Source organism: Ahaetulla prasina, chromosome 3 (genome assembly GCF_028640845.1).
Source record: "Ahaetulla prasina isolate Xishuangbanna chromosome 3, ASM2864084v1, whole genome shotgun sequence".
Lineage (NCBI taxonomy): Eukaryota > Metazoa > Chordata > Lepidosauria > Squamata > Colubridae > Ahaetulla > Ahaetulla prasina.
This window is the reverse complement of record NC_080541.1, coordinates 48,747,411-48,762,880: the sequence shown is the minus strand read 5'-3', so window position 1 is coordinate 48,762,880 and position 15,470 is coordinate 48,747,411. Positions and strand designations below refer to the sequence as shown.

At 42.7% G+C, this 15,470-nt stretch overlaps 1 protein-coding gene across 1 annotated transcript in view; it reads left to right on the top strand.

Moving 5' to 3' along the window:
* Window positions 1–15,470, top strand: part of RP1 (RP1 axonemal microtubule associated) — a 255,964-nt gene that overhangs the window by 221,271 nt on the left and 19,223 nt on the right. Inside the window, exons 49-52 of the mRNA XM_058177836.1 lie at window positions 5,755–5,962; window positions 7,088–7,147; window positions 7,357–7,535; window positions 8,247–8,463. Of these exons, the coding sequence (XP_058033819.1) occupies window positions 5,755–5,962; window positions 7,088–7,147; window positions 7,357–7,535; window positions 8,247–8,463 (664 nt within the window). The remainder of the gene's footprint in view (window positions 1–5,754; window positions 5,963–7,087; window positions 7,148–7,356; window positions 7,536–8,246; window positions 8,464–15,470) is intronic.

Here is a 15,470-nt window from a genome sequence, read left to right as displayed (position 1 = left end):
CTGAATGCACCATTTAGCACACAAAGCAAGAAGAAGATCTTCTGTGCATAAATTCCAATCGTGCTTTTTATAATTTTGTTAACAATAAACTTAAAGAATCAAAATCCATCCCACCACTAAAAGAATCTAACGGCAATGAATATGACGATGAAACAGTTAAAGCAAACCTCGTTAACACATTCTTTGGCTCAGTCTTTGTTAACAGTGATGGCTCATATCTGACATTCCCCAATCGTACTAACAATGATTACAATGACTTAACTCATATAGATTTCACAGAAGATTATGTTGAAAAAGCTCTTCACAAACTGAAACCATCTTTATCTATTGGGCCTAATGGACTATGTGCATACTTCTTAAAAAAACTTTCCACTAATATAGCTGAACCCCTAAGCATAATCTTTGATAAAGCTTTCACGACTGGCTCCCTTCCCAAACTTTGGTCTCTAGCCACAGTCATCCCTATCTTCAAAAAAGGAGATCCCAGCCTAGTTGAAAATTACAGACCAATCTCTCTATGCTGCGTCACCTGCAAACTAATGGAATCTATCATCAACCAATCCATTACCCTCCACCTAGAAACAAACAACCTACTCTCTAATAAACAATTTGGTTTCAGAAAAAAATTATCATGTAACTTACAACTTCTCCACTGCAAAAACATATGGACTACCAATCTTGATCAAGGCAAAGCAATAGATGCAATCTACATAGACTTCTGCAAAGCTTTTGACTCAGTAGCACATGATAAACTCCTCCTAAAACTAAAATCCTACGGCATTTCAGGACCTCTTCACAATTGGATAACTGCTTTCCTGTCAAACAGACAACAAGTGATCAAAATTGGCAATGCTCTATCAAATCCTGTCCCTGTCAAAAGTGGCGTTTCTCAAGGCAGCATTCTTGGACCAACGCTCTTCATACTATACATAAATGATCTCTGTGACCATATCTCAAGTTATTGTGTTTTCTTTGCTGATGATGTCAAACTATTTAACACCACCAACAATAGCACTACCCTTCAAAAAGACCTTGATTTTGTATCCGATTGGTCTAAAACTTGGCAACTCCAAATCTCAACCAGCAAATGCTCAGTCATACATATTGGGAAAAAGAACCCACACACTAAGTACAAGCTTAATGGACATTATCTTACAGATGACCCCCACCCTGTCAAGGACCTTGGAGTTTTCATATCAAATGATCTAAGTGCCAAAACCCACTGCAACTATATAGCAAAAAAGGCTCTAAGAGTTGTAAACCTAATTCTGTGTAGCTTCTTTTCCAAAAACGCTACACTACTAACCAGAGCATACAAAACATTTGCCAGACCCATTCTTGAATTCAGCTCATCTGTCTGGAACCCTCACCACATCTCTGACATTAATACAATTGAACGAGTCCAGAAATATTTTAAAAGAAGAGTTCTCCGGTTCTCTATAAACAACAAAATACCTTATTCCACCAGACTTGAAATCCTGGGATTAGAAAACTTAGAACTCCGCCGACTCCGACAAGAGCTGTGTTTAACACAGAGAATCATCTATTGCAATGTCCTTCCTGTTAAAGACTACTTCAGCTTCAATAGCAATAGTACAAGAGCAAACAATAGATTCAAATTTAATGTTAACTGCTTCAATCTTGATTGCAGAAAATATGACTTCAGTAACAGAGTTGTTAATGCTTGGAATACACTACCTGACTCTGTGGTCTCCTCTCCAACTCCCAAAAGCTTTAACCAAAAACTGTCTACCATTGACCTCACCCCATTCCTAAGAGGACTATAACTGCACAAAAGTGCCTACCGTTCCTGTCCTATTGTTTCCTTTCAATATATGTTCCTGTATATAATGTTGTGACAAAATAAAAAAAATAATAATAATTTCTATATTCTTCCCCAAACTGGGGAAGCCATTTGGAGAAGGCAGATTTACTCCTCACAACAAACACTGCTGTCTTATCTGTGATCTGTTTTAATTAATAATCCTTTACCTTGTCCATTACTCACTGCAAGCAGTCATTCAGAGGTGTCATACCATTTCCTGAAGATTATAGAGAAATAAATCTTGGTGTCAGCAATATACCTGTTTAAGGATTGCAGCTGATGAAGTAGAAACTACTTTCCCTTTCCTAGACATGGTGACAATGTAAACACACAGCTGCTAGGCTTCAAGACCACCAAGCACTGCACCAAATACTAATTAATTTGGAAGGAAGAATTTTAAATTCCTTCAGAATATGTAAAAGTCACTTATCTCTTTGTATTAAACTTGGTGGTCATTTATAGTGTATAACTTAATCCTAATTTAGTCAAGCCATGTCTGGGACACTTCTGACAAATTAGACTGAAGAGCTGAAGAAGTTATATTGCATCCTAATCAAGGATGTCTGACACTGACAATATCCAGTTCTAAATCTGAGGTTCTGCACCCACACTTTCACATACAGTAGATATTGACAGCATTGGAGACAGCATTGGAAACAGTGGAGACACTCTTGTTCTGAGAACCAGGAGGTTCAAAGAAATTCCATGTGAAATTCACTTGGGAGATAGAAAGAATATTACTGCAAAGCAGTGGTGGGATTCAATTTTTTTTACTACAGGTTCTGTGGGTATGGCTTGGTGGGCGTGGCGTGGCTTGGTGGATGTGGTTTGGTGGGTGTGGCAGGGGAAGGATACTGTAAAATCTCCATTCCCTCCCCATTCCAGGGGAAGGTTACTGCAAAACCCCATTTCCTCCCAATCAAGTGGGACTCGGAAGGCAGAGAATAGATGGGGGTGGGGGTAGTCAGAGGTGGTATTTACTGGTTCGCCGAACTACTCAAAATTTCTGCTACCGGTTCTCCAGAACTGGTCAGAACCTGATGAATACCACCTTTGCTGCAAAGACATGCCTCCTATTCTCAAATCTTTCTGGAAATATGGAAAACTATTGTAGTTGACAGTAATGAAACCTTGTGAGAAGTCAAGAAGAACCAATGGAGTAACACCTCTACTGTTGATCATAAAGCACATATGAGCCATTAAGCTAACCAAGCCTTCAGAGCTCATGGTGAACTCACTTGAAAATGGGTCAATATATTTTGCTTTCTCTAGGACTATTAGATTTAGGGCTATCATTGTTGCTAAAATCCAAATGATCATTTTATGTCACTAAAATGGTACAGTGTTTTGAATTTCCTTGCTACCATCTAATGGTTGCTTGGAATCTTGGAGCCCCAGATATATTAAACCTAGTTAAATTTGTTGATGAGAGCATTCAAATATAAAATCTATTTCATTTCATTGATTTAGCACATTTCTATGCTTCCACAATAATCTTATACTCTTACATAGAATAAGTAATTCAAGTTACATTACAGCAAATATTAACACAGCATATCCTAGAAATATTACACATCTCATCAGAAATTGTGCACCTCAGTAACAGATATTGTGATTGCCTATCAATACCTTATTGTAGTTGGGGAATAATAGATGAGCATCTGCAGAATTCTATCTTTCCTTTGAATGCTGTGGTCAGTTTTAAACATGAATTTAAACTGGCCATATCTCCAAAAAAAAATTGGGGGCGGGCGTTAACAAATTGATCCTAATATATTATTTGATTTTTAAGTATAGTCCACATTTAAATTACATTAGCAACAATTAGGTTACTAATTATAGATTGCACAAATTAATTGTAATGATGCTGATTTGGGGGGGGAAGCTTATACATTCTATGGTTTTGAAATTAGACATATAGCTAAATTAATGGTTGCAGAGCTATGCAGAGAAGAATTTTGTTATGAATGTAATCTAAAGGTTGGCAGCACCCCTAGAACATCAGGGAAGGTGGCGCTGGCATGAAGATTAATGGTTGTCAAATAAGAATAAAGCATTAAGCTTCACTTTCTTGTGGCTCTCGAGGAAGTGGACAGGTTGTTGGGAAGGCTGCATGCCACCACGTGTTTATTGGACCCGTGCCCTTCCTGGTTGATGCTGGCCACACAGGAGGTAACACGAGGCTGGCTCCAGGGGATTATTAATGCTTCTTTGCAGGAAGGGGTTTTTCCTGCCGCCTTGAAAGAGGCGGTGGTGAGACCCCTCCTCAAGAAGCCTTCCCTGGGCCCAGCTATTTTGGGAAACTATCGTCCTGTCTCCAACCTTCGCTTTGTTGCGAAGGTTGTAGAGAGTGTGGTGGCATGGCAGCTACCCCAATACCTGGATGAAGCTGTCTATCTAGACCCATTCCAGTCCGGCTTCCGGCCCGGATATAGTATGGAGACAGCTTTGGTCGCGTTGGTGGATGATCTCTGGAGGGCCAGAGACAGGGGTTGTTCCTCTGCCCTGGTCCTATTAGATCTCTCAGCGGCTTTTGATACCATCGACCATGGTATCTTGCTGCACCGGTTGGAGGGGTTGGGAGTGGGAGGCACCGTTTATCGGTGGTTCTCCTCCTATCTCTCTGACCGGTCGCAGACGGTGTTAACAGGGGGGCACAGATTGACCGCGAGGCGCCTCACTTGTGGGGTGCCACAGGGGTCGATTCTCTCACCTCTCCTGTTCAACATCTATATGAAGCCACTGGGTGAGATCATCAGTGACTTTGGGGTGAGATACCAACTGTACGCTGATGATACGCAGCTGTACTTCTCCACCCCAGGCCACCCCAACAAAGCTGTTGAAGTGCTGTCCCGGTGCTTGGAAGCCGTAAGGGTCTGGATGGGGAGAAACAGGCTCAAGCTCAATCCCTCCAAGACGGAGCGGCTGTGGATGCCGGCATCCCGGTACAGTCAGCTGCAGTTGCAGCTGACTGTTGGGGGTGAGTCATTGGCCCCAGTGGAGAGGGTGCGCAACTTGGGCGTTCTCCTGGATGGATGGCTGTCGTTTGAAGATCATTTGACGGCCGTCTCCAGGAGAGCTTTTCACCAGGTTCGCCTGGTTCGCCAGTTGCGTGCCTTCCTCGACCAGGATGCCTTATGCACGGTCACTCATGCTCTTGTTACCTCTCGCTTGGATTATTGCAATATTCTCTACATGGGGTTCCCCTTGAAGTGCACTTGGAGGCTTCAGTTAGTCCAGAATGCAGCTGCGTGGGTTATAGAAGGAGCCGCACGCGGCGCCAGTGTAACACCATTCCTGCGCAGGCTGCACTGGCTGCCTGTGGCCTTTCGGGTGCACTTTAAGGTGTTGGTTACTACCTTTAAAGTGCTCCATGGCTTAGGGCCTGGGTACTTACGGGACCGCCCGCTGTTACCTCATGCCTCCCACCGACCCGTACGCTCACACAGAGAGGGACTTCTCAGGGTGCCGTCCGCCAAGCAATGCCGGCTGGCGGCCCCCAGGGGAAGAGCCTTCTCTGTGGGGGCTCCTACTCTCTGGAACGAACTTCCCCCTGGTTTACGCCAATTGCCTGACCTTCGGACCTTTCGCCGCGAGCTGAAGACGTATTTATTTACTCGCGCGGGGTTGGCTTAAATTTTAAATTTTAAATTTTTTGGATGTATTTTAATGGGTTTAAAATTTTAATATGTTTTAAATTTGGCCAATTTTATAATAAGTTTTTTAATTGTTTATTTTAATTGTATTTTGTTAATGTTTTTATGTTGGCTGTACACCGCCCTGAGTCCTTCGGGAGAAGGGCGGTATAAAAATCTAATAAATAATAATAATAATAATTTTAAAAAAAATGCTTGACAGCTTTATAGTGGTTGTATCAATCTCATTCTTCTGTTTATTAAGTCTTTGGTATGCTACTGTGGTCCTTCTAGGTGGATGTTTTTCCCATAGAAGCAGTAGATATTGGAATTCTGTGTCAGCTTATTGTGGAAAAAGGAAAAGGTTCTGCTTGGCACCTCCAGAAGGTTATGGTGAAAGAACCACAATGTGAAGGAAAAGAGACACTCTTTATGACACAGACATGGCTGAAAGACACAATTGAAAAGAAAAAATATGCCTCACTAACGCTGAATGCTACCGGTTGGTGTTATTTAAGACATTTCTCATTTGAAATTTGTTGTGAAGTCTCCTTCTAAATGGCAGAACATTCCTATTTATTCTAAGCTTGAATAATAGAAAGTACACTCTGCAGAATCTTTGCTTATGACAGCAACAGCACAAGCCAACTTAGCAATAAGATTGTAGAGTATTAATTAAATGTTGCAAGTTGCAACCAAGTACAACATAAATTTGTGGAAGTGTCTGTTATCGACTATTTTTGACTTTGTGACTCCTTCAAAAAGTATTATAAGCTTTATAAGCATTATATATCAAGAAATATTCTCAATTATTCTTACTTCTCAGGAGATATATTAATATGTTTTATAAATTATTATTTATTATCAAAGGGGGATTTTCTTTCTTTCTTGTTGTATCTTTTGGTTTTTAATTTTTTTTAAAGATATCAAAAACCTTTTTAAAAGTTTTTTTAAAGTTTCTGTTTGTTTTATATATTCCAAGTTAGCTATGAAATCATACTTATTACATTCTGGAAATGGCCCCTGATTTAAACAATGATGATGATGTTTCCATCCTTTCATATTTCAGGGAACCAGAGACAGGAAAAGCTGGCATGTAATGGCAAAAATCTTGCTGATTACATCCTTAAGCTTTATTCTATCAATAGCTCCAAGTATGAGCTTATCAAGCATTATGATTCAAACCACCTTTTTTTTTTTTGCCTTTTCTTTCCTCTTGTTCATTTTCTTCCATCTCAATTCCTTGCTTTACTGTTTCTTATTCCTAGACACTTTGAGGCATTGAAAAGCCTCATTTTAAGTTAAAAAAAGAACTTCTATATAAAAATAACTGTTCCTGCTTGGTGCACACAAACAGTTCTACTTTTCAATATATTAGCATATTTAAACTATTAAGATCCCAGCTACACAGTACAGTAAGTTATGGCATTGGTTTAACATTAACTGATGATGCAAACCTATATGTGTTCTGCATGGAGTCAGAAACCACAGCAGATTCCAGGAAACTTTCTCCAATTTTCTAAGGAAAATATGAATATCAAATATTTGAATATAATGAAAAAAGAAATGTCTAGTATTCTTTTACAAAGAAATATTAATATCTCTCTTTTTAACTTTTTTTAATTAGAAGTACTGGATAAGGGAAGCACAACCGCCTCATTGTTATCAAGCCAAAACATGAAATCAGGTACTTATGTAACACCAATCCATGATGCCTCAGATTGTTTAAAGAAATACTTCGTTTTAGAAATACATCGCTATTGTTGGCAATATCAGTTTTTATCATTATGTTTAAATAGTAAAATATCTAACATTCTAATGTAACATTCTTACTGATTAATATATAACTAGATTTGAACATTCTTTCCATAATGCTGTTTTCTTTTATTTGTTTAGATGGTCTGTGGAAGATATCTTGCACTGCATGTCGTGAAGATTCATCAAAAGCATTTGAAGAATCTTGGGAAAACATTACTAAACTGATTTGGGTGTTCTATGGAAACAATGGCAAATCTGAACCAATTTCCTTGACAAGCAAAACAGGAATTCAAGCTGATGACAAATTAATTTTTGATGTAAAATCAATATGTAAATTATTTGTATAGAGATAAAGCATAGACACAGTAGCTTTTCAATTTAATAAAAAAATCTTTCCATCTTTCTCACAAGGCAGGATCTAGAGCAGGGGTCTCCAACCTTAGCAACTTTAAGACTTGTGGACTCCAACTCCCAGAATTCCTTTGCTGGCTGAGGAATTCTGGAAGTTGAAGTCCACAAGTTTTAAAGTTGACAAGGTTGGAGACCCCTGATCTAGAGAATTCACAACAACAGTGGCTATCTCTCACTCTTTCCTTTAAATTTCCTACCTTGTGACTGGTAAGCTATGAAACTGTCTATTTGAATCTTGCTTTATGCACACACACAAAAAAGAATCAATCCTGAATTCTTTACTCTTGTTGATTATTTTATAAAATGTCATTTAACTGTTGGTATATTATAATGAACACATCTAAGAAAGACCAGTAAATAGAAGATCATACTAATGTGTATTTTCATATGAGTATCAAAGATTTGCATTTGCACATCATTTTCTTTATTTATCAATCAATCCATGCTTTTAAAAAAAAGGAGATGTGGATTTAGAAAATAAGATTTTTTTGAACTCTCCATTTTAGCCTGTGGGATCAGCAGGAATAGACAACGCCTAAGAAAATGTCATTTCGAAATATTATTTAATGTCATTTTAATCATAGTGGAAAACTACTTATTCTGCTATTCTCTTTTAGGTATATTTCCCATCTGATTTAGGAACACTTTATAAAGTGAAGATTGGTGTTCATCTCTTGGGAGAAAGCATATGGCAATTGTTTCATCATTGCAAAATCCAGAACACTGTAACCCTGGATACCTTTTATCTCTCATTAAATGAAACCTTTCCTCTTCTTAATGGAGATCAGTGGCTTGAGTTCCCTATCGAATGGCCATTAAGGAAAGCCCTTTCTGGTATGTATCCATTGGCATTTGATCACTGCATAGTGTAGTGCATTATTGTAGTTTAAAGGTCTAGGGGCACACTCTACTGATAGCAGATGAGAAGGTGTATTTTTGAAAGATATATTGGTTCCTATGCATTACTTATACAAGAGTCTTGTGTCATAGCAATGAGAGAGTTGCATTCCCTTCACTTTTGTGAAGAAAGACTGGAACAGTCCTCAACCTTCATTACTGATACTTGCTACTATTTGTAGTGGTGCTGTCATAATATCCAGAAAATATTCAGATGATCCAGAATGCAGTGGCCCACACAGTTTATTGCAAGCCTAGACTTGTGTCACCTCTTTTGTGGGAGCTGCCCTGGCTGCCAATCTGCTTCCGGGTACAAGTCAAGGTATTGGTTATAACTCTTAATGCCCTACATGAGTTGGGGGCAGTCTAGTTGGAGAATGACTGTTCCCCATTACACCCATTCAGCCCACCAGGACAGAAAAGGAGGATATGTTGTTAGCCAATTCTGCTAGGGAAGTCCATGTGGTAAGACCACGAAAAAGACCCTTCTTGGTTGTGGCACCTTAGGTTGTTTGTAGAAGATTCTCACTTCATTTAATAAATAAGAACATATTCCATGATATGTCTATATTGTCACTGCAAATTTATTTATTTTATTTATTTATTTTTGTCACAACAATATACATAAGCATCACACAAAATGGTTATATAGTATATAAACATATATATGAGGAAATATGAGGAAGTATAAGCATATATGTATAAGAATAAAAACAATAGGACAGAAATGGTAGGCATGTTTGTGCTCTTATGCAAGCCCCTTATAGTCCTCTTAGGAATGGGGTGAGGTCAATAGTAGAAAGTTTTTGGTTAAAGCTTTTGGGATTATGAGAAGAGACCACAGAGTCAGGTAATATGTTCCAAGCACTGATAACTCTGTTACAGAAGTAATATTTTCTGCAATCTAGATTGAAGCAGTTAACATTAAGTTTAAATCTATTGGTTGCTCTTGTATTATTGTAATTGAAGCTGAAGTAGTCTTTAACAGGAAGGACATTACAATAGATGATTCTATGAGTTAAACTTAGGTCTTGTCGAAGGCGACGGAGTTCTAAGTTTTCTAAACCTAGGATTTCAAGTCTGGTGGAATAAGGTATTTTGTTGTTTTCAGAGGAGTGGAGAACTCTTCTTGTAACATATTCAATTGTATTGATGTCAGAAATGTGGTATGGGTTCCAGACAGGCGAGCTGTATTCAAGGATTGGCCTAGCAAATGTTTTACATGCTCTGGTTAGTAGTGTAGTATTTTTGGAAACAAAGCTACGCAAGATTAGGTTTACAACTGTTAGAGCCTTTTTTGCTATGTAGTTGCAGTGAGCTTAGGCATTTAGATCATTTGATATGAAAACTCCAAGTTCTTTAACAGGGTGGGGGTCATCTGCAAGGTAATGTCCATCAAGCATGTACTTAGTGTTTGGGTTCTTTTTTCCAATATGTAAGACTGAGCATTTGCTGGTTGAGATTTGGAGTTGCAAAGTTTTAGACCAAGCGGTTAGAAGATCAAGGTATTTTTGAATGGTAGATTTTTTTTACAAATTTACATTTATATCCCGCCCTTCTCCGAAGACTCAGGGCGGCTTACAGTGTGTAAGGCAATTGTCTCATTCTATTTGTATATTTACAAAGTCAACTTATTGCCCCCCCAACAATCTGGGACCTACCTTATAAAGGATGGAAGGCTGAGTCAACCTTGGACCTGGTGGGACTAGAACCTGCAGTAATTGCAGGCAGCTGTGTTTTAATAACAGGCTATCTTACAGCCTGAGCCACCACGGCACCAACTGTATTGTTGGTGGTGTTAAATAGTTTGACATTGTCAGCAAAGAGAACACAATTACTTGAGATATGGTCACAAAGATCATTTATGTATAGTATGAAGAGTGTTGGTCCAAGCCTTACGCACAGTCACTCACGCCCTCGTCACTTCCCGCCTGGACTATTGCAATGCTCTCTACATGGGGCTCCCTTGAAGAGCACCCGGAGGCTCCAGTTAGTCCAGATGTTTAATAAGAGGATAAATTCAGGTAATTTGTTAACAATACTTCTTGCATTTATTGATTTGCATTTAAGATCTGTAGTGATTGGTGTTGAAGAGGTAAGGGGCGTGCATACGTAGTGCATACGTAGTTTGGGATGTTAGTTGGTTGAGGGTTATGTACAACAGGTAGTTGTATAGGTGGTTAGATAGGTGGATGGATGTTTTGGGTGGTGAGCCTTTGGATGTTGGGTATTTGACTGTTTGTTGAGATGGTTGGTTGGATGGTTGGTTGGATGGCTGGTTGGGTGATGGGAACTTGATTGAACATTGGGACGGCTGGTTGGATGTTTTGGGTGATGGGGGTTTTGATGGTGAGTTTTTGCTTATAGGTTTTATTTTTTATTCAATCAGCACGGTAGTCAATATATAGGTTGGATTCACCATTGTCTTGTCTTCGTTTAAGTTCTGTGTGGAGTTCACGAGAACGTATCCGTTGCAGAAAAGGATGTGATCTAAGTTTACTGTAGGCAGGGTTGCTTTTAGCAATTGAGTTTATAGTATAAATGAACTTACGTTTGCTGTCCTTATTTATGCAGATGACTCTACAGAATCTTGGTGCTATTGATCCATCACTGTTTTTATATTCTGGTCCATCTCTGGAGACTGCAATTATTTCATTTGGGGACATGGTTGATGAATTATAATTTCCAATGATATTGCAAATCTTAGTGATATCTAGTTCGTTAGTGTTTTCTAATCCAAATAATATTGCATTATTTATTTTTTGTCCTCTCTCCATGGTATCTCTAATTAGTTGGTTAGTAGTTATTTGTTGTCTAGGTTGTGTTGCAGGTTGTGTATTATGTAATGTTAGATGGGTTGGGAAGAGATTTAGATCAGTTGAGTTTTCATTTTTTTGTGTTATAATTTGTTTTACCAGATTTGTGAAACGTTGTTCAATAACTGTTAGTATTTTTTTTCTAAGTTTTGTTCAATAGCTAGTATTCTTTTTTCTAAGTTTTGTTCAATAGCTGCTATTATTCTTGTTTCTAAGTTTTTATCAGCATCAATGGTTGATCTGTTGGATTTTCTGGCTGGCATAGTGATATTTCTTGAATTTTTATGTAATTAGTATTGAAGCAGTATCTTTCTTATTTCTTTTCTTTTTTTTCCACTCTTTTCAATTTCAATATTGAAGAAGTATCTCTCTCTTAATCAATCTTCCTCAATTTCTATCTCTCCCTCTTTCACTTTCTCTGATAATAAGTTTAGAGTTATGATACTGGAGTTGTAGAGAAGGAAGTGATGGGAGAATGGAGGTGGGCAAAAGCAGCGGGGACGGCAATTGCAGATGTTTATTTATTTATTTATTTATTTATTTATTAATTAGATTTCTAGACCGCCCTTCTCCCGAAGGACTCAGGGCGGTGTACAGCCTTATTAAAACACATAGGTACACAATAAATTTAAAATACATTTAAAATGAAATATTTAACCGGCCAATTTAAAACTAAAAACGGTCAGACGACCGATATAAAACCCTAAACTATAAAATCACCATTAAAAACCCATAACTTAAAAAACTAACCCAGTCCAGCGCAGATAAATAAGTACGTTTTGAGCTCGCGGCGAAAGGTTCGGAGGTCCGGAAGTTGACGAAGTCCTGGGGGGAGCTCGTTCCAGAGGGCGGGAGCCCCCACAGAGAAGGCCCTTCCCCTGGGTGTCGCCAGACGACACTGTCGCGCCGACGGCACCCTGAGGAGTCCCTCTCTGTGAGAGCGCACGGGTCGGTGAGAGGTATTCGGTAGCAGCAGGCGGTCCCGTAGGTAACCCGGCCCTATGCCATGGAGCGCTTTAAAGGCGTTCACCAACACCTTGCAGCGCACCGGAAGGCCACAGGTAGCCAGTGCAGCCTGCGAGGATAGGTGTCACTGGGAGCCACGAGGGCTCCTCTATCACCAGCAGCTGCATTCTGACCAACTGCAGCCTCCGGATGCCCTTCAAGGGGAGCCCCATGTAGAGAGCATTGCAGTAGTCCAGACGAGACGTCACAAGGGCGTGAGTGACTGTGCACAAGGCATCCCGGTCTAGAAAGGGGCGCAACTGGCGCACCAGGCGAACCTGGTGGAAAGCTCTCCTGGAGACGGCCGTCAAATGATCTTCAAAAGACAGCCGTGCATCCAGGAGAACGCCCAAATTACGCACCCTTTCCATCGGGGCCAATGACTCGCTCCCGACAGTCAGCCGCGGACTCAGCTGACTGTACCGGGATGCCGGCATCCACAGCCACTCCGTCTTGGAGGGATTGAGCTTGAGCCTGTTTCTCCCCATCCAGACCCGTACGGCTTCCAGACACCGGGACAGCACTTCGATAGCTTCATTGGGGTGGCCCGGTGTGGAAAAGTACAGCTGGGTGTCATCAGCGTACAGCTGGTACCTCACACCGAAGCCACTGATGATCTCACCCAGCGGCTTCATATAGATGTTGAACAGAAGGGGCGAGAGAATCGACCCCTGCGGCACCCCACAAGTGAGGCGCCGCGGGGTCGACCTCTGCCCCCCCGTCAACACCGTCTGCGACCGGTCGGAGAGATAGGAGGAGAACCACCGATAAACGGTGCCTCCCAACCCCTCCAACCGGCGCAGCAGGATACCATGGTCGATGGTATCAAAAGCCGCTGAGAGGTCTAATAGGACCAGGGCAGAGGAATAACCCCTATCCCTGGCCCTCCAGAGATCATCCACCAACGCGACCAAAGCCGTCTCAGTGCTGTAACCGGGTCGGAAGCCGGACTGGAACGGGTCCAGATAGACAGTTTCCTCCAGGTGCAGGGGAAACTGATATGCCACCATATTTCTACAACCTTCGCGGAGGGTTGGAGACCGGACGATAATTACCTAAAACAGCCGGGTCCAGGGAAGGCTTCTTGAGGAGGGGCCTCACCACCGCCTCTTTCAAGGCGGCCGGAAAGACTCCCTCCAACAAGGAAGCACTCGTAATCCCCTGGAGCCAGCCTCGTGTCACCTCCTGAGTGGCCAGCACCAGCCAGGAGGGCACGGGTCCAGTAAACACGTGGTGGCATTCAATCTACCCAGCAACCTGTCCATGTCCTCGGAGTCACAGGGTCAAACTCATCCCACACAACATCACCAAGACCGCCTCAGATACCCGTCTGAATCGCCACAATTTTGGTCCAGACCGTCCCTAAGCTGAACGATTTTATCGTATAGATAACCGTTAAACTCCTCAGCACGTCCCATAGCGGGTCATCCCGCTCCCCTGGTGAAGGAGGAGGCGGGTCACCAAACAGGGCAGCTGGGCGGTTATCTGCCGACGCAATGAGGGAGGAGGCGAGGAACGCCTCGCTTCCTCAGTGCCACTAGGTAGGTCCTGGTATAGGATCTAACTAGTGTCCGATCAGCCTCTGAACGGCTGGACCTCCAGGAACTCTCTAGGCGTCTTCTCCGCGTTTCATCCCCTCAGCTCCTCGGAGAACCAAGGAGCCGGTTGGGATCTGCGCCGGGTCAGAGGTCGCAAAGGCACGACACGGTCTAAAGCCCCAGCCGCAGCCCGCTCCCAGGCTGCAGCTAGTTCCTCTGCCGTGCCGTGAGCCAGACCCTCAGGAAGTGGCCCAAGCTCCGTCCGAAACCTCTCTGGGTCCATCAGGCGCCTGGGACGGTACCACCGTAATGGTTCCGCCTCCCTGCGGTGTTGGGTAGCGGTCAGAAAGTCCAGGCGAAGAAGAGAGTGATCTGACCATGACAAAGGTTCAGTGACTATTTCCTTTAAGTCCAGATCTCTCAACCACTGACCAGAGACAAAATCAGGTCCAGTGTGCCTCCCCGATGTGAGTGGGGCCATCCACTACTTGAGTCAGGTCCAAGGCCGTCATGGAGCCAGGAACTCCCGAGCTACCGTCGACGACGAGCCGGCAGATGGCAAGTTAAAGTCCCCCATGACTAAAAGTCTGGGGGTCTCCACTGCCACCCCGGCAAGCACCTCTAGGAGCTCGGGCAGGGCAGCTGTCACGCAGCAAGGAGCCAGGTACGCGACCAGCAAGCCCATCTGACATCTATGACCCCACCTCACAAAGAGGGATTCACACCCGGCAATCTGAGGTACAGTGGTCTCCCTCGGCTCTAGACTCTCTTTAATAGCAACCGCCACCCCTCCACCCCTACCCTGGGCCCTCGGCTGATGGAATGCACGGAAACCCGGTGGGCACATCTCGACCAGGGGCACACCCCCTTCAGTGCCCAACCAGGTCTCCGTAACGCCTATGATATCCGTGGCACCCCCCTGTATCAGATCATGTATTAGGGGGGCCTTATTGTTGAACTCACCCTGGCAATCCACTATGTTAACGGTGAAGATTCGGCAGGAAATTCAAAATTCACAACAATACCCTGTCTTTGATGAAACTGGGCAGTCAAAGCCTTAAGTATGGGATGATGGAGGCGGGTGGGATGCGGTGGGGGTGGTGCTATACCTCCTTAGCAACTCACCCGGTCCTGGCAATCCACTCAGTCCTGACGATTACGCTCGGTCCTGGCGATTCCGGTCCTGGTGATCAAAACCAGTCTTGGCGATCCTGGTCATTCGAAGAGAACTCCTGGACTTGGTGAGAATCCTCCAACGGTGTGGGAAGGTGCAGCGGTGTCCTCGGCAGCAGACTCAGGTGGCAGACTCAGGCAGCAACTCAGCGGTGGGGAAAACCATCAGCTTCGGCGGTGGGGAAAGCCCACGTACGCAATGTCAGCCTCGGCAGTGGGAGAATTCCCGGTAGCCAGTTTCAGCGGTGGGGGAAGCCTTTGCTTTGGCGGCTTCAGCAGCGACGGCCACCACGCTGGAGGGTTCCCGTCGGCGGGAGGGGAAGCCACGGCGGTTGACTCGGCAGCCTCAGCAGCAAGGTCTTCCTCTGTGGCGGTTTTTAATTAAAAAATGATTTTTAATCAATGAAATGCT